Below are 20,470 nucleotides of genomic sequence, written 5' to 3' on the forward strand. Positions count from 1 at the left end.
GCGGTGTATTATTGGGCAGGCCAGCCACACTCATATTTTTACAGCCCTCATCCCCCTGTTAACTGCAAATAACTGTACAATCTGTAATTATAGATTCACTAAGACTGTTGATTTCAGGAGCTGTGATATAATTGCAGCAAAAATCTACAGTCTGCTAGGAATGTATTTATACATTTTTTCTAGTTGTGAATGACAGAAATTTTATGCCAGGTTGTTAATAATGACCCATCTTCAGACTTGAGTACACACAGTTTTCTAATCATGCTGCATCAGTGTATATAAAAAGGATACAGTCAAAGCAGTAGATCTGCATCTACTAACGTACTCTACAAGCCACTGTATGGTGTGTGGCAGAGGGTAATCTGTGCTATGACCAGTCATTTCCTTTGCTGTTCCAGTCGCAAGTAGAGCGATGGAAAAGATGAATCTGTATTCCTCTTTAGGAGCCCTAATTTCTCTGATTGCAAAATGTACATTGGTGGCAGTAGACTCACTCTACAGTTAACGTCAAATGTCAGTTCTCTATATTTTCTCAGTAGTGTTCCTGAAAAAGAATGTCACCTTCCAGGGATTCACATTTGAGTTTCCTAAGCATAAACCAAATAAGTTTCGTAGTATGTGGTCTTTTCTTCTCATTCAGTCTCCCCTGGTCCGGGGTGGTGGGTGACTTTTCTGAACTGTACCCCTGTCCGTAAACCTCTCCAGTCCTTTTTCTTCACCCTCTTCCTTCCCCTTCAAATCTTATGCCATAGAAGGAACCACTGGCACTTTTGTGTGTGCATTTGTTCACCTGCTGCTGCTGCTTGGTAAGTAGATTTTTAATCTATCCGTTTTTATTATATATTAAATGTATGTACCACATGTACAATTCTAGCAGACCTGTTGACTCTGTGAAGCATCTTATTAGACAGTTACTCAGATCTGGAAGATAGTCATTACTGAGCAAAATTAATAACCCGGTATAAACGTTTTGTGATCTGTAACTGTAATAATAATATAAGGTACTTAGTGTAAAATTCTTGGAATACAAAACAAAGCAACAAATTTAAACCTGTAAATGCATCCAGGTAGGCTGGTCCCCCAAGAACTAGAAAAGTCCTGCTGATAGATTTACATATGATGTCAGGTATGGCACTTCTTTTAGAATTTGATGCCTTTAAACCACTGCTTTTCGGATGTGTGTTGTGACGAATTGTAATACTGGTATGATGATGTTACAATAAATTGTATAGCATCAGGTGTAATAGTTTGGCAATATGATGGCTAATAGTTCAAGTATTTCTTGTGAGTGTGAAATTTTTGTTACATAATATTATTTTTATGTTTTTAATAGACAGACTTTCTCATTATCTTAGTTATTCGTATCTCATTGCATCTGGAAATGTCACTTAGGGATATGGAGACATTTCTGCTTGAGCACATGGCTATTCTGGAATCAATGATTGAGAGGCTGCAGCTTGCAGTTGATCGTGCTTACCTCCGCAAGGACATGTTCGTCCATCTTATGATGGAAGCCTGGGAAGACTTGTGCCAGTGGCTGGAAGGGCTTTTTTCAGCTCCTCGTCCATCATGTCCTCTTTGGATGGGTCTTGGAATGGCTCCTACACACTTGCATACTAATCTTGCTTATGGCTTCCTTCAAGACCTCTGTCACCTGATAGCTGCTCTTGACACTAAGAGCAACAACTTGTAAGTGGAAACTTTTGCTGTTGGTTTTTCATTGTTACTGGAAAGTGATCAGATTGTAATAATTATAATTTACTAGATTAGATTTCAATACATTAATCTGACTAAAGTGGTTTCAGATATTTATATTCCAGTTTCTGTGCGAATTATATTCAGAATATATACTATTCGTTCCTCATATGTTTCAAAAAGAGCAACAGTTGTTTATAATTTTTGTTGGTATATTTACAATAACTGAGTTATCATTTAGAATAGAGGGGCATAGCAGGTAGCAAATGTAAGGGAAACAGTCATGAGTAGTATTTGCTCCCCTCATGATAAATTAATGTAAGTGCCAATGGAAATGCCGCACGGGGTAGCCACACGGTGTGAGGCATCTTGCCACGGTTCATGCAGCTGCCCCCGTCGGAGGTTCGAATCCTCCCTCGGGCATGGGTGTATGCGTTGTCCTTAGCATAAGTTAGTTTAAGTTAGATTAAGTAGTGTGATGACCTCAGTAGTTTGTCCCATAGGAACTTACCACAAATTTCTAAATCCAATGCAAAACTTAGTGCATCTACACTTTATATTTAACTATTGTGTGATTTGTGAGAGTGGAAAGTATATTAGTACATACACAGTACTGACCAAAGATTCTCTGTTTTGAAATATGTTGCTCAAACTAAAGAAAGAAGCTACCCAGTCAGTAATCTCAGATCAATCAAATCAAATTTTTGTTGTACCTGAACAAGACCTGTTGATTATTATACAAAAGACTCACATACTGTCTGGTCTGTGCATGATTTTGGAAAAAAATGCCTCATTCCTGTGAGCGTCAGTAGTATTTTTCATGTTCTTAGCACAGAAAAGAATGCTACAAAGTGATTTTAAAATGTAGAATTGACACAGGATGAGACTTGAAAGAGTAGTATGATAGAAATGATGCAAGTTAGTTGAAAAGCATGAATGTTCATGGCATGCCGAAGCTGTTCACTGGTCTGCAATTTAAATCTTCCTCCTGTAGACAGTGCTTTTCCAACTATGCCGTATGCACTTAAAAAGCTATACTAAGCTTTGATATGGCACTACCTATTTGTCCACACCAAGCTTCACTTAATGGGCATTTTATACCATTCCTACCCATTCTCTCCCCCCCCCCCCCCCTTTTCACACCTGTTTTGTTTTTGTTATGCCTCATCTGTAACCCATGATTCCTTTTGTGTTTATGTGTTTGATATATTTCATTTTCGTTCCCATTGTCCCTCCTATTGTATTCTCATTCAGCTACCATGTCTGCTGTAACACTTTTCGCGTTGCATGTTTTTTAATGTCATTTGTTACAAGTTGTCGTTAATTTATGTACTTTACTATTTGTTTAACTTTTCCTGATCACTAGCAGAAAGATTTTATGGTATCAGAGGAAGCAAGCTCCACTGATGACTGTGGGCAGAGGAGTGATGGGAAGGTTACAATTCTGTGTTCCTCAAACAGTGTTGGCGCTAACCACGTGCTTGGTATTTCTTTTTGAGCAACAGTACAAAGTGTAACTGGCAATCAACCTGTACTTTTCCAAGGTGTCATTGGTAACTCATGTAATTGATCTAGAATTACTTCATCATTCATTTAAAAACAAACAAACAAACAGGACAATTTGACATGAGTTACATAATAGATATTAAATTGTCGCACCCAGTATCTTTATTGTTGTATTGGTAAGACTGCAGTGGTCAAACACTACTGACTCTTCTGATAATGAATAAGGAGCTGGTAGGCCACTCGTGGCCTGAGGATGGAGTGACAGAGATCAAGAAAGGTCAACAAATACTGTATGTCATATTAATGTCTGTGGCCCGAGTCCTCATTAACTTTCCCATCCACCTTTATTCCTGCTTTTGTTTCTTACACTGTTGGTTTCTTTGTTTCAGTTTTGTGAGTACCTTGATAACAGCTGTTCTGACACATCACTTGGGCTGGGTAGCCACAGTAATGCCAGATAAAAACACTTGTAAAAGTGCTTCAAGAAATTGTTGCTCTTCTCAGTTGGTAAATATCTTCTTTTTATCATACATTGTTGTCTTTGTTATCTGTAAAACTGATCCCTTGCATTCCTTGGAAACATTTCAAAAAGAGAGCTTACCTAGGCCAGTAATTGTTGATATGAAATTTATATTACTTAAATTTATAAATACCGTCATGAGCTTCATCCTCCCTCCCCCCCTTTAGCCCAATTTCCTCATGTCATTTTATGCGATTGGTTTTATTCTTGTTATTCCAAATACTGTTACACACTTTTGCTTATTACTTTTCTTATTTCTACAGCTCAACTCACTGTCAAGGTCACACCCATACAGTGCCTTGTGGGCTCAACTTGGGGACCTCAGTGGTGCAATTTCTTCACCAACTAAAGTGGCACGTACCATAGTGACATCGTCAAGCAGCAAGCAGACTGATCTTGTGGGCAAAATAGTGAGCTGCCTGACATACTTCATACGCTGTGGAGCTCTAGAGAAGCATAGCAACATCTCCTTACCATCTGAAATTTGTGCCAGTGATGCACAATGTGTCTTTGACGGTTCGCCACTTGCCAGCATGAAATCCAGTGCAGTCTCTGTGTCAACTCTCACAGAAGCTACAAATGAGTTACATGTCAAAGGGACAGTAGATGACTTACATAAGCCATCAAAAGCACTTCACAAGCCTGCTGACTATATGTTGGCAGCGCCATTTAATGTTTCCAAGTATCAGTTAAGTGAGAAAAGTGTTAACATTGCAATGGGTGACAATATTAGTGATTCAAAAGTAGCTGAATCAGAGGAGGCAGTTCAAAAGAAAGGTGTGGCGAGGGAGTTGTTTAAGTTAAAGAGTGCAGCAAAATTTTCATGTGAGATGACAGCAGGCAATATGTGTTCTCCAGCTCGAGCTGAATGGGATAACCATGAAGTCAGCAATCTAGTGAAGAAATGTGACAGTGATAGTTCTCCGGCTCCAGTTATTACTTATTCTCAGGTAATTGCATCAGACAGTAACCCTGAGCCAGATGTTCAGTTCCACAGGGCACTGAGCACAGAAAGCTCTAGAACATTGACAGAAAATTCCACACACAGTCCAGTGAGTTTGTGTGGTATGAAACGGTCCACCAGCTTTTGCAACCGGATGACAAGTTCTCTGGCTGGTGCTGCTTCAGTGTCTTCTCAGCTGCGTCCCACTACAACAACAATTGAAGTTCTCGAGGATAGTGTCAATAACAATGCACTTCATCCTGAAGTGATTTCAGAAAAAGTCAACCGTCTCTGTCGCATTCCAACAGAAGCTGTTATGTACCATCTCCAGAAGGAATATTCGGAACCAGATGACTCGAGCAGGCTTCTGGAAAGAGTGAACTGTGAACGACAGATGTCAGCAGCAGATACTAGTAGATCAGTTTTTCCACCTCAGACTCCTGTACCAAGTGGTAAATTTGACAGCATGGTATCATTTGAATCTCACGTTAATAATACTTCATATGACTGTATTGATGAGCCTGATTCAGGCATTGATAGTCATATCGGTAGTGCTAATACAAAATCTGAAAATGTTATATTTGTCCTGGGAGACAATGAAGAACTAGTGGGACTTAAAAACAATAATCATGGAGAAACACGGACTTCACATTTAAGTTTAAGTCATCAGGAAGTGGACAAACCAGTTGTGAGTGCTGTAGATAGTAATGGTAATATAAAGTCTACAGATTGTGATAAATTTCCAACTAATTGCCCTAACAGTAAAAGTAATATTCTATGTAGGGATTCATGCAGTTGTACAGGTTTTACACAGCTAGTTGAGCAAGAACGTAGTAAAAAGCATGGTTACTTGGACAGTCAGTGGAAAAGTTTATGCAATTCTGAAATTTGCAAAATAGGTAATAGATTTCTATGTAGTAATAGCATTTTGGGCTGTGAAAGTGAATGTAAAACTAGTCGTAAATCATTGTCTTGCAATGACAGTCCTTTTGTCATACCAAGTGTGAAAACTGATTGTGGTGCTGATGACAGTCAGAGGAATTGGGACCCAGATAGGGTGAGCCTGATAGACAGCAATTGTGAGGGGCGAATAGTTATGGTGCATTCATCCTATATTGAATTGGAGGATGAAGGTGACTGCAGGGAGAGCAGATGCAAGACTGTGATAAGGCCTAGTAAACCTGTTACTCGATCTCAGTCACTTTCTTTTCCCTTGTGTAAGAACCCATCAAGCAAACAGTCATCTATATGCAGGAGACACAGTGAGTATGTGCATCATAATGAGCGTTACTTAAAAAACTATCACAGTGTCAGGTTCAATTTTGAAAGATGTGAGAGTGTGTTGAATAATTATGTGGATGGGACAGGTCAGGAGAAAACTCCAGAAGAAGATGAAATTAATGGAGCAAGGGAGAACTTTGAAAACCTTAAATCATTGTCTGAAGATGCACATAGTAGGCAGTGTGGAAGTGACAAGGTAACAAGTGTGAACGTTAGTTTGAAGTGTTCACTGTGTGAATGCAAACATAGTGAAACGTGTGACAGTGACACTCCATCTAAGTACCGAACAGTTGACTCTAGACCTACATATGTAGATACAGACACTAGTAGGGAAGGAAATGCTCTCTTTGATGAGTACAGTGCCCTCTCTGATGAAGATGTAGTTACACCTACTGGAAATATGGCTTCAAGTGTTAAAGATGATGAAAATTGTCAACACAACCTGGACCCGTTTGAAAATAAAACATTTCTTGAACTCCCATTTCCAAGGTAAGCAGGAGCTGTATATTTCATTCTTTCTACTATTTGTGTCTATCAAGGATCACATGCTCATTGCCTCAAGATTGCCATTTGTGCAAGATTAATTTACAGTGCTTGAAAAGATACTTCCGTGTGTAGAACGTACTTGCACAGTGGTAATCAAAGGAATAAAATGGAAATTTTTGCTATATCCAAAATTATGTTTGTGACGACTGGCTTCAGATCTCTACTCATCTGTCAAAATTTAGCTTTTCTGTGGTTTCCCTAAATTGATTATGATAAATGCTTGGAAGACTATTTCCTCCTCCATCCTTGTCATATCTGAGCTTGGCTCCAATCTCTTATCATCTCATTGTCAACAGGATATTGAACATTAATCCCCTCCTCATCCCCCCCCCCCACACACACACACACATTCACACATGCTGCCCCATACAATCACCCCAACTTGCTAGACATATAATCTTCCTTCATGTCTTATGTTGGAAATAGTTAGTATATTTCTGTATGCAGTTTAACAGTAGTGTATATCTTGCACAGGGATTTATTTCATTATATGAGGTAAATGCAAAAGAAGAGAAAAGTATATAGTAGTTGTTTTTACATTGCAGTGTGGTAGTGCCAGGATTTGTAAACAATAGGACACTGTGCTAATTGACAGGTGACACCATAAACATGGTAGCAATATGAGCCTCTAGAAACAACCAGTGAATGACATCACTATCAACACAAAACATTACCAAAATAAAAACCAACAAAATAATGCAGCTTCCTCAGGAATTGAGGGACACAAAAACCTGAAATTCAGCAGACTCTAAAAACAGTTGAAAAATATGCCAAGACACAATGGAATTAAAGACATTAACTGCCACTGGGCATTGATTTAAATCAATGGGGAAAGTTGAAAATTTGTGCCAGACTGGGATTCAAACCAGAGTCTCCTGCTTACCCGGCAGATGTGCTGATCATTACACCATCCGGACACGGTCATCACATCTGCACAGACTACCCTAGCCTCCTGTCAGACCCAAAATCTCAACTTATCCTTGCTCTACTGATGTAGTGTGCGGTTATGTATAGATTTACTGAACAATACAATCCAAGCCACTGTTCCATTCCTCATTGGATAGCCATTTCCAGTTGACCTTCATAGGGTTGCATTGCAAACCATAAATCCCACCCACAAATAAATAACATCACTAAATATGTACAACAATTAAAAAGTAAGCCTTTGAAACTGCTATAAGTTAATTCCACTCAGAATTAAAGGAGGCAGCACTTACCCAGGAAGTGTGTGCAGAGAAAAGCTACAAAAAATAACAAATAAAAAGATAAAGAAACAGAAACTAACTAACTATTAAAATCAAAGAAAGAAATGGCAAAAACAATCAAATAGAAAAAGGAAAAATCAAATAAAAAAGGCAAAACCACACACACACACACACACAAGGTATGAAATGCTTGTAAGAGTTTGCGGGGTAAGTTGTGCTGCGAAATAATTATTAAGGAAAAAAATCCATTTGTTGTGCCATTTCCTAGGTAATTAGCATTGCAGTTAGCCAATCAGGCCATTACACATGGAATTTCAAGTGGCTGTCATTCTGTAGTAAATGTTAAAGTATTGCAACATTATTGACAGTCACAGTTAAATACAATATATCAATCTGGAAGTAAGTTCAAAAATTTGGTCTTGAGATGCCCTTATTCTCCTAATCTTACATCCATACAGAGATAGCTGCTGACCATACTCTATGTTCAGCTGTAGAATCAAGTTTTAAATGCTTTTACAAGGTGACATTTCTGGGCAGTTTATGATATGGAACAACTGAAGATTAAAGCTATCTGAAGATGAATAAGATGTTAAATCGAACCACAACTGGATAACTCATATCTGATTTTATCTGTGAATTGTGTTACTTATAGTAAACAGTCACTATGGTTCTGTTATGTCTCCTTTTCCTTGCATTTATCTCATCATGCTGGTACCATTGTTATCTTTATTTAACAAATCAACTTAATTTTAATTGTGTGGCTGGATGCCCTTCCTTTCACCACTGAAGGGAAGTCACGTGCATCATCTATCTGTCTGTGAATTGTGTGAACTGCGTTGTGTGGGTTATTGTATTGTAGCTGTTTGTCTATCATATTGTATGGGGCAGAACTCAGAAACCAGAGCACCATTTACCTAAATGAGTGTGAAAAAATGTCTAAAGACCACTGTCAGTCTGTCGAGTATGACAATCCAAGGGGATGTTAACCTGGTACGTAGCTTTGATGCGAGTCTGACTTGACTTCCTCTCTCGCAAGCTAGTGCAGTGCATGTGAAGTTATACAAGCAGGTCATTAGTGACTGTCATTTTATGGAAAATACAAATTAAATCTTGGTACAGTCCTGTACATTTTAAGCTAGCAGTGAATAAATAGCAGCTAGCAAGTATTAGAGGGAATAACTCCCTTTTTTCTCCAGATGAATGTCTTTCCTGGTAATTTTACTATATTAAGCAAAAATAGTAGTATAGGTAGCTGTCTAATAATATTTTATTGTTAATACAAGCTACAGAATTATTTTTAATAGCTGCTTTATTTTGTTAATATTTGTCTTGATTTGTTCCGCATCCTTGAAGATTCTCCTTCATTATGTGATTAACAGAACACAATGAACGAATAGTGCGCTCTAAAACACTCATGTCATCCATAACACGACAATATTGACTATCTGTTGCACTATGCTTTGCTGCTTACTCCTTCATAAAAGCCTACATTCTGTGTTAATATGCTGATGTTTCCAATGACATGATAGGTACTAGTAGTTAGCAGTATGTGAAGACCTTTACCTGATGGTGATATCCAGTGCAAAATACTTCACAAATAAATATTTTATGTCAGCTTTGTACCATTACCATTTTCAGACAGTTTTCTTACAGCCTGAACTATCCAAGCACACAGCACTCTTTTGACATTCTTCTAAGCCAGGGGCGGGCAGGAATCCTGCACGTGTGCGGTGCACTTGCACACGTGCAGTTAACAGGTGTTGCGCGTGCACATAGGGGCAAGCTGGCCACCCGCTTACCTCCCCTCCCCACCATACCTTCTGTCCACTCCTTCCTCTGTAATGTGTTTTGTTTTTCTAGCTTGCTTTATTGAATGATGGAATAAGGTTAGCAGGAGTGCTTGAAATAAATCATGGTTTGAAAGAGTACCTATTAACTACGACACGTTTTATTTAATTATCACAGGTTGAGTTTACAATACGTTTAATATCTGGAACAAAATTTCTGCATACAGACAAACGCAAACAGTTACGTAAATTTTCTTCACTTATGTTTGCTCTTAACCGAGGCTTATTAATTCAGCAAATGGTTTTCCAGCTCTCACTATATTAAGTGCAATTTTATAGCTTGCAAGTACCGCTGGGCTATTATTGTTGTTGTCCTGAAAAATTGAAAACAGTGCTCCATAAAATGTTAAATCAGTTAGATGAGAGACATGACAAGAGAAAGTCGCAGATCTCTCGTGATAACGGCAAATAGGACAGATGCATCTAATATTGTCAGGTCGCTCTTCTTAAGCTCAGTCAATTTCCCCATCCGCTCAGAATCCGACAATAAATTGTACTCGTCCTTGTGAAATTTATTATAATGGCCTTCAATACTAAACTTCCGCTGACCAGCGAGAATACTGCCACATATTAAACATTTTGAATTTTCACGTCTTTGCACAAAGAAAAAATTATTCTGCCATTACTTTTTAAAAGATAGCAAATCTCCACGTCTCCATTCCCTTGATTCACTCTGCATTTTCCGGTTCTTGAAATACAACGTTCACTACGTAGTGGTCGCTTCACATCAACGTCCGCGGCTTAGCCTTGTACTACACTGCCGCAACCTGCCGGCTGTCGCCACTGCCCCATTCGACGATTGCACGCGAGCAGCACACATGCAGCGCTGTGCGCTCACGAGCCGCGTGCAACGTTTGCCCGCCCCTGTTCTAAGCTGTCCCTGTGACCCTCCTACTTTTTAAACTCCACACATGCCTATATTTTTGGTCTAGCACCCTATGTACATGACAGAGAATGGCTTACTGTTAGCTACAGAGTTCTTTTTCAGAATGGATTTTTCGCTCAACATTAGTTTTTCCTGTAATGAATCTCCATGATAGATTAAAAAACTATGGCATCTCGACATAAGCTAGGACTTTTGCCTTGTGTAGGCACTCTTATTTAATTGAGGTGCTGAGGCATTCCAAACAGTCTGCTGCAAAGCTCCTATCTGCCATTAGATTTCTTTTACCTGAAAGTAATTCCATCTGCCATCCCATGTGTACCTGCTTTCTGGCTAAAGCTGTTAAAACCATTAGCTCCCTCTTTAGTGCGGTGAACTTCAGTTTATCTGAATCGCATTTATTCAAAATCTGCTTTATCCAAACAAATTTTTCCCATTTTCTTGGCTCACGTTGGCACTGTCTGATGCAGTGTGTAACTTCGCTTTTGGCGAGCTAGACTGACAGTTGACAAGTTTCAACTTGTCTGCGCCTGGAGCCATGCATTCACTGGTATTTTTCGGCAGTCTACTGCTAATCAGTGCAGTGGCGTGGGTCAAAAGTTAGTTTCGTCAATATGTGTGTGTGTTTGGTTGAAGTTTTAGCATGTTTCTGGTTTGTGCTGCATGGTTTCATGCAAAATAAATGAGGTTTGTTATTCCATTTAAAAACTTTGAGTTTTCAATCATACTTTGGCACCTTTTAACATGTAGACACAATTTTTTCAGTCAAAAACATGCAGACTTATTCACAACCATATCAATAACATCCTACATACCCTACACACATTTTACGATCATATTTCACCGTATTGACACAATTCCGGGGTGTCTCATACATGAAAACAGGAGGATTTCGGTTTATCCGAAATTTTCGTTATCCGAACTGGCCGCTGGCCCGATCATTTCGATAAACGGCAATTTACTGTACATAAATATTCCAAAATCCAATATAATTATGCTCCATGATGCTAAGTACTTTGCTGTGTTACCTTTCTTTTTCATGTTGATCTGCAAGAAAAATAAGTGTACACCTCCTTATACCATATAGTCTTACTTGTCAAGTTCTTATGATCTGCAAGATGTACAACAAAGGCAGTGTGTAGACTGTTGCAAATACAGTATTACTTATGTTCTGCCCAACAGCAGTAGAAGTGAAGACTCGAACCTTCCAGTAGGCTCTGGAATGGCAGCCTCTCTCCTCGGGGGAGTGACAGATCACTACCTTCCAGATCTTATTCTCCACGGTTGCATACAGCCTGTTCGAGCTTGGGAATCTGCTCTGCGCCGAGATCTAGCTCTATCTGCACGCCATCCTCCTGTCGATCAGGAAGTGTCTGAAGCTGTATGCATTGTGGCTAACACTGATACATGGTAAGTGATGATTTTTTTTATATATATATTCAGGAAAACATAATGAATTTTGTATCAGATAAGTTATTTAATTATTCTTACAGTGAATCAGAAAGTTTTGAAATGTCATTAGAGTATGTACTCAAACTGAACTAGAATGCTTAATCTCTCCCTCCCTCGCTCCCTTTTCTAGTCTCTGCTTCAAAGAAATTTTCAACTGATGCTTATGACCCTTTCACCTTTCCAACCTTATCAGATGTCCACTCTGGTCATCTGAGTCTGTTAGTGCTCATATTTTTAAGAAATTGTCACTTTTTCTTTGCCAGTTACTTTATCCTGAATCTTCAGAATGCTGAAGTACATATAAATTTGTCTGTTCATTTAACTGTTAGGTATATATTTACGCTTGTTGCATGAGCCTTGCATATGGACATGTTTGTCTGCACCAATTTAGACTGCAACTTCATGTTTGAGAGCAGTGAAGTTCAAATAACCATCAATCCATCCAAATTTAGATTTTCTGTGGCTTTGCTTAATTACTTATGGTGGATACTGGGATCATTAAAAGACATTCATTTAGCACAGAATTGTACACATCAGAGTAATCAGACATCCGTATGTAATGTAGAACTGACCACTAGATGTCATGAGAGGTACACCCACAAGTAGAAAAGGATGAGTGGAGTATTAAATGAAGAGCAGGCAGATCTCATGTACTGACAGACAGGGACAATTGAGCATTGCAAAGTGCTGTTGCTATAAAAATAAATAAATAAAATAAAAAAAACTGCATGACATCTGTGGAAAGAATCCAAAGTGCTATAAGTGGCATGATGACTATGCCTGGGGAATTAAAGAAAGTGGGGTACAGTGGTTGAACAGTTCCTGATAAGCCATACATTTCTGTAGTCAGAGTTCAAGCCATCATAGAGTCGAAGGGTTTAACGTTCACAAATAGGCGTATTGTTGTGACTCGCCGATCATTCAAAGCGCCGCCGCGCAATTACGTGCGTCCTCTACGTGCGGCGCTGTCTGCCAGCCATGCAGCAGCTGCGCCACCTAAGCGGCCAGCCGAGCAGCAGCCGCTAGACTGGGACTCGGTGCTCATTCGAATGTTAATGCGTGCACATGTCTTGCTTGTCAACTTACTCTGTGACTTATGTGACTTATATGTGTTGTGTCGTTCTGAAATATATGTGTTCAACTTGATGTTATAACACATGTGAAGAATATGGGTGAATAAATATCAACACTTGTCAGTGTAGTACCCACAGTGTCCACTGCACATGTACTGCAATTTCAGTATCCTTAGTTTCCCTCAGGAACATTGTTCTGTGTAAGGCTTTATCTACTACATATTTCACTACGCGAAAATAAGCTTTTTTGTAATATAGCGCCCCACTGTGGTGTCCAAACACATATTTTTAATCTGGCATTAAGTGCAGTGTCCTTCAGAGCTAACAAACACAGAAAACACACACACGCTTACCTGATAAATGACACGATCGCTTTCCTAGTGATCACAGATGCGACTGAAAAAGCATGTGCTGGGAGGGTGCAGAGGGCAGGGCTTGCACTTATGTCTTCCACAGGCGTGCAGGCCATGTGTCAAGGTTCAGAATGTTTTGTAGCTATGGTGGTCAGTGGAATAATACTGTGGAAGAAGTGGAAAGGATTGTGAGTAGCATGTTCCTCATTCCCAGGCATGATGATAAATATTTGAAGTCTTGCCAAATGATGTAGTAAAGTAGTTCCAGTCTTGGGTGATACAAGGAAAGGAGGGGTGGTGTGGGTGCTCCTTGGCAATTGGTTCATGGGTGTGATTGGAGGATAAGGGGCATGTGTGGATAGGATGTAGGAGATATGTCTGGATCAGTTTCTGAATCGCTTTTTTTTTTTTATTACCTGTTTTGATCTGATGAACTGCAGCTTACAGCACCAGACCTGAAGACGATCTGCTAGTCTCATCAAAACTGGTCATCATTATTTAAAAAAAGAAATAGTGACCCGAATTGTGTTTTTCATTCATTATACCAGTGGAGATCAGTTTCTTGGGGCAAACCATACAACTATATGATCTGTATGCCTGTGTGCAAAGGTCTTGGTTAATACCTTCAGCATACTAGGCAAGAGATTGCTTATTACTGCTGATTTCCTGTCAGCAGGTGGCCAGACCGTAAGGGAGAGTCTTTTTAGTGTGGAAGATGGCGGGTATTGAAAGGGCGGTATTTTCGTTGTTTAGGCTTGATGTGGACAGGTATCTTTAAGGAAGCATCAGAGAAGGTCAACATCCAGTAAGGGGGCACACTGGGCCGAGGAGGAATTGCTGTAGATCGGAGAGAAGGTGTGGAGACTGTGCCAGAATGAGGAAAAAGTGTCAGACATTGGATCTGAAGCACATAATTCTGTTATACACTCCCGGAAATTGAAATAAGAACACCGTGAATTCATTGTCCCAGGAAGGGGAAACTTTATTGACACATTCCTGGGGTCAGATACATCACATGATCACACTGACAGAACCACAGGCACATAGACACAGGCAACAGAGCATGCACAATGTCGGCACTAGTACAGTGTATATCCACCTTTCGCAGCAATGCAGGCTGCTATTCTCCCATGGAGACGATCGTAGAGATGCTGGATGTAGTCCTGTGGAACGGCTTGCCATGCCATTTCCACCTGGCGCCTCAGTTGGACCAGCGTTCGTGCTGGACGTGCAGACCGCGTGAGACGACGCTTCATCCAATCCCAAACATGCTCAATGGGGGACAGATCCGGAGATCTTGCTGGCCAGGGTAGTTGACTTACACCTTCTAGAGCACGTTGGGTGGCACGATACATGCGGACGTGCATTGTCCTGTTGGAACAGCAAGTTCCCTTGCCAGTCTAGGAATGGTAGAACGATGGGTTCAATGACGGTTTGGATGTACCGTGCACTATTCAGTGTCCCCTCGACGATCACCAGTGGTGTACGGCCAATGTAGGAGATCACTCCACACACCATGATGCCGGGTGTTGGCCCTGTGTGCCTCGGTCGTATGTAGTCCTGATTGTGGCGCTCACCTGCACGGCGCCAAACACGCATACGACCATCATTGGCACCAAGGCAGAAGCGACTCTCATCGCTGAAGACGACACGTCTCCATTCATCCCTCCATTCACGCCTGTCGCGACACCACTGGAGGCGGGCTGCACGATGTTGGGGCGTGAGCGGAAGACGGCCTAACGGTGTGCGGGACCGTAGCCCAGCTTCATGGAGACGGTTGCGAATGGTCCTCGCCGATACCCCAGGAGCAACAGTGTCCCTAATTTGCTGGGAAGTGGCAGTGCGGTCCCCTACGGCACTGCGTAGGATCCTACGGTCTTGGCGTGCATCCGTGCGTCGCTGCGGTCCGGTCCCAGGTCGACGGGCACGTGCACCTTCCGCCGACCACTGGCGACAACATCGATGTACTGTGGAGACCTCACGCCCCACGTGTTGAGCAATTCGGCGGTACGTCCACCCGGCCTCCCGCATGCCCACTATACGCCCTCGCTCAAAGTCCGTCAACTGCACATACGGTTCACGTCCACGCTGTCGCGGCATGCTACCAGTGTTAAAGACTGCGATGGAGCTCCGTATGCCACGGCAAACTGGCTGACACTGACGGCGGCGGTGCACAAATGCTGCACAGCTAGAACCATTCAACGGCCAACACCGCGGTTCCTGGTGTGTCCGCTGTGCCGTGCGTGTGATCATTGCTTGTACAGCCCTCTCGCAGTGTCCGGAGCAAGTATGGTGGGTCTGACACACCGGTGTCAATGTGTTCTTTTTTCCATTTCCAGGAGTGTATATTCTGCTATTATGTGGCAGAAAAAGCAAGGAAAATATAAGAAGCAGACTAGTTCAGGCAAACAGATGAGTTCTCACCAAAACAAGAATGTGTCAACCACAGGTCTTATGCTGAGAAAGAGATTTCTAAGAATATTCGCCTGAACCACAGCATTGCATCGAAGTGAATTGTGGAAGGTAGAAAAACTGAAAAGAAGAATATGAAGCATTTGACAATGTTATGTTGCAGAAGATTATTGAAAAGTGAAGTAATAAGATAAGAAATGAGGTTCTCTGCAGAATCAGTAAGGCAAGGAATACACAAGAAACACAAACTAAAAGAAACGAGAGGAAGACTGTGTGTGTTGAGACATCAGGGATATCGTCCATCATATGGGGCAAAAGGAGAGGGCAAAAATTGTAAGGTAAGACAAACTGGAATACATACAATAAATAATTTAATATATTGGGTGTACATGCTACTCTTAGATGAAGAGATTGCGACAAGAGAGGAAGTTATGGTGGGCTGGATCAAACCATTTAGAGGGAAGAGAAGTCGCAACATACCACAGTGGAGTGAACATTCACTGTTGGAGTCTGATTCAATGTTCAGAATGTAATGTTATCAATGAAGCAGAACTCATTTTTTGTAATATACAAAGCAGATCTTTTTCTCAAGACAAAAGTGTCAAATTTGTACAAGAAATCCTCACTGCTATCTGATACAATTGGACTAGGTTCAAAACTAGTTATGGGAAAATGAATCATTCATTCAACAAATGTAGCTAGCTGCAATTTTCTTCTTCAGAGATATTTCCAAAAATAACTTCCTAATATTTTTCAGTAAACATTTCCTCACCCGTGTGCATCACAGGATGAAAATCATGAGCTATGAAGTACACAAATAACATGAACGCATCAGTATGTTTAATTACTGGAATCCTACTTCGCCAATTTTTGTGGATAAGTTAATTTGTTAGTCACAAATACAGGCTGTTACAAAAAGGTACGGCCAAACTTTCAGGAAACATTCCTCATGCACAAAGAAAGAAAATATGTTATGAGGACATGTGTCTGGAAACGCTTTCTTTCCATGTTAGAGATCATTTTATTACTTCTCTTCAAATCACATTAATCATGGAATGGAAACACACAGCAACAGAACGTACCAGCGTGACTTCAAACACTTTGTTACAGGAAATGTTCAAAATATCCTCCGTTAGCGAGGATACACGCATCCACCGTCCGTCGCATGGAATCCCTGATGCAGCCCTGGAGAATGGCGTATTGTATCACAGCCGTCCACAATACGAGCACGAAGAGTCTCTACATTTGGTACCGGGGTTGCGTAGACAAGAGCTTTCAAATGCCCCCATAAATGAAAGTCAAGAGGGTTGAGGTAAGGAGAGCGTGGAGGCCATGGAATTGGTCCGCCTCTACCAATCCATCGGTCACCGAATCTGTTCTTTAGAAGCGTACGAACACTTCGACTGAAATGTGCAGGAGCTCCATCGTGCATGAATCACATGTTGTATCGTATTTGTAAAGGCACATGTTCTAGCAGCACAGGTAGAGTGTCCCGTATGAAGTCATGATAACGTGCTCCATTGAGCGTAGGTGGAAGAACATGGGGCCCAATCAAGATATCACCAACAATGCCTGCCCAAACGTTCACTGAAAATCTGTGTTGATGACGTGATTGCACAATTGCGTGCGGATTATCGTCAGCCCACACATTTTGATTGTGAAAATTTACAATTTGATCACGTTGTACAGTACATACTGACGAAACTAAAATGAGCTCTAACATGGAAATTAAGCGTTTCCGGACACATGTCCACATAACATCTTTTCTTTATTTGTGTGTGAGGAATGTTTCCTGAAAGTTTGGCCGTACCTTTTTGTAACACCCTGTATAAGATCTCCTGTAAGATTTCAAGTGCATACACTTTCAGCAAAAGGAATTTTGCAGCTATTCATTACAGTTGTACTGTGTATGAAAACAGCCTGATTTTGTGGCAAACACAATTGCCTGTTTGAATAATTCTGTTTGTTATCTGGATTCTGTTGTCTGTTTGTATTATCTATTATTTTCCCTGTTGCAGGGATGTGCAGTTACTATCCAGTCATGCTTACGTGACAGACAGGCCAGGGACTTTGGGCGTCCATGTTGGAATGTCACAGTTGGTGGCTAACATGCTAGAATCCCTTCTGCTTCTGTGGCGACTACACACACCTGTAGATCAAGTGAGTATTTATTTTTCTACATGTATCACAGTGTGTCTCCTCTTAGCATATACCTTGACCCAGGATGCATATTATTATTTAATAGGAAACATTGTAGCCAACAGTTTCATTGTTGTATCGTAGCCAACATAGATAGCAAAAAAAATAAAATCAAAGGCCATACAAGATGGCTGTAGCCTAGCCATCACTGGTGCATGACTGTCCCCCTTGACATTCCCAAGCTGATGTTGAAGTTGGTATCAAAAATTTATTTGAATATTAATTTTAGGCTTTATATATTTAAAAAAATTAGAGAAAATCTACTTTCCTAGCTGTAGTATATGCCAAATCCTTGACAGTGTATTAATTTCAATTCAGTTTAAAGGTAGTAGTATGGTATTCTGCCTTACGGCAGGTCTTGTCATGGGTTAAGCCTCTTCCACTTTTGTCTGTCCATAGCCAGTCTTTCCATTTCTGAATATTTGTCTCCTTTTATATTGTCCAGCATTTGATATCTTCTTTTTCCTCTTCCCCTCTTTGCTCCACCATTCCTTGTATTCCTTCCTTCAATAGACAGTCCCTCCTCAAACAATGTCCAATCCAGTTCCATTTTCTCTTTCTGATAACTTTCAGCATGTTTCTTTCTTCTCCAACTCTTCTCAATACTTCTCCATTCCTTATTCAGTCTTCCCATTTCACTTTTTCCATTCTTCTCCATATCCACATCTCTAGTGCCTCCAATCTTCTTTCCTCTTCCTTCCTCAATGGCCAGGTCTCCGCACCATATAGTGCAACACTCCAGGTGTAACATTTGGCAGGTCTTTTCCTCAGATCTTTGTTTAGTGGCCCACAAAGTAATTTGTTTCCCCCTGAATCCTTCTTTTGCCATTGCAATACTTTTCCTAATTTGTGTTGAGCAATACATATCATCCATTATTACACTTCCCAAGTAACTGAAGTTATTCACTTGCTATATTTCCTCTCCCCCTATTTTCGTACTGCATTTTCTCCCCTTTCCTCCAATTACCATGATTTTCATCTTCTTCTTGTTAATCATCATTTCATATTCTTCCAATTTTGTTTTTAGATCATCTAACATTTGTTCCATCCCTCTTGCACTCTCTGCCATCACAACCATGTCATCTGCAAATCTTATACACTCTACTCTCCGACTCCCCATACAAGCTCCTCTCCTTCCATCAAAACTTTCACTAATAATTTCCTCCAGATATATATTGAACAGCATTTGGGATAAACAACCTTGTCTTACACCACTTCCCAGTTATATTTCTTCACTCATCACACCCCCTATTCTTACTCGTGCTCTGTGGTTCAAATATAAATTTCTAATTTTAGCCGTCTATCCCAAACTCCATGTTTCCTTTGGATTTCCATCAGTCTGTCCCATCTGACACAGTCAAAAGCCTTTTCTAGATCAATGAACACAACATACACCTTCCTTTTCTTCTCCATATATCTCTCCTAACGGCATCTCTAGTTCCCACTCCTCGCCTGAAACCAAATTGTTCATATCCTATTACACAATTCAGCTTTCCATATAGCCTCCTGTTGAGTGTCCTCAGCAAGATTTTGGCTGCATGCTGTATCAGGCTCACTGTTCTATGTTCCTCACACTTTTTGCTGTTCTTTTTCTTTTCTGTAAAGGAGGGGTTCAGTTAAACATGTTATTCACGAAGTTCAGAAGGTTGTCACTCGTTTGAAATGGATCTGCTATTCATGTTTATTTGGAAAATGAAATGTATAACATAGTACCTTTGAGTATGAATTAATAATTGCCTTAGTGATGGTTCTCGTGACTCAGCCTGTGGTGGCTTAATGACTTGTTTCACCTTAATGCCAAGATGACATCTTCGGAGGAAATTGAGTGAGAGTCTCTAGTTCAACATATTTCAGAGTGCAAAGCAGGCAGAACTGAGCTTATTGGTTAACATAGCCATATGCTGATGCCACCTCAGTTTATTATCCGTCTAGATACCCTGGAACTCCACAAATGGAGCCTCATCACTACTTCTGGAACGCAGTTTATTGATTTGGAATGGCACAATTTGGATTTTTTTCAGTATTAAGGGTTGTGTAAATGTGGCACACCTGTTGCACTTCCACATAGGGCTATCTTTGATGGACATACTGTGGAAATGGATATTTAGAAACACCCAGTCTCATTAAACCCAAATTGCTGCTCTTTAGCAACAGAGAAGTAATTATTATACAAATTGCAGAAACAAGACAAAAGTACCTCAGAATTATAGTGGTATATGTTGTTGATATGGAAATAAAATAGTTTCAAAAATAATAATGTGTCAAAGCTTGCCAATTGTATAATACATGACTACTCTGATAGAAAATTGGATTGAGTAAATACAGATCCAGCATAGACAACATTTTTCATGAGACAGTGCCATGAAGAACTTGAAGTACAACAAAGAAATGCATTTGCTGCTTACTTTTGATATGAAAGCATGTGACGATGTTGACAGGAAAGGAATAATGTAATATGTTTGACAGAAAAGGAATACCACAATGTTTGATAAAAATAATTGAATGTATTGCATTGAGTTATTGGCAGATTAATTTAAACAGGACAGAAAGGACAA

The 20,470-nt window shown here is 40.3% G+C and overlaps 1 protein-coding gene across 1 annotated transcript in view; it reads left to right on the top strand.

The window, feature by feature from the left end:
* LOC124712535 overlaps window positions 1-20,470 on the top strand; it is a 49,856-nt gene that overhangs the window by 12,439 nt on the left and 16,947 nt on the right. Inside the window, exons 7-11 of the mRNA XM_047242845.1 lie at window positions 1,393-1,689; window positions 3,591-3,708; window positions 3,985-6,434; window positions 11,609-11,836; window positions 17,735-17,876. Coding sequence (XP_047098801.1) covers window positions 1,393-1,689; window positions 3,591-3,708; window positions 3,985-6,434; window positions 11,609-11,836; window positions 17,735-17,876 — 3,235 coding nt within the window. The remainder of the gene's footprint in view (window positions 1-1,392; window positions 1,690-3,590; window positions 3,709-3,984; window positions 6,435-11,608; window positions 11,837-17,734; window positions 17,877-20,470) is intronic.

Source organism: Schistocerca piceifrons, chromosome 8, assembly GCF_021461385.2.
Source record: "Schistocerca piceifrons isolate TAMUIC-IGC-003096 chromosome 8, iqSchPice1.1, whole genome shotgun sequence".
Lineage (NCBI taxonomy): Eukaryota > Metazoa > Arthropoda > Insecta > Orthoptera > Acrididae > Schistocerca > Schistocerca piceifrons.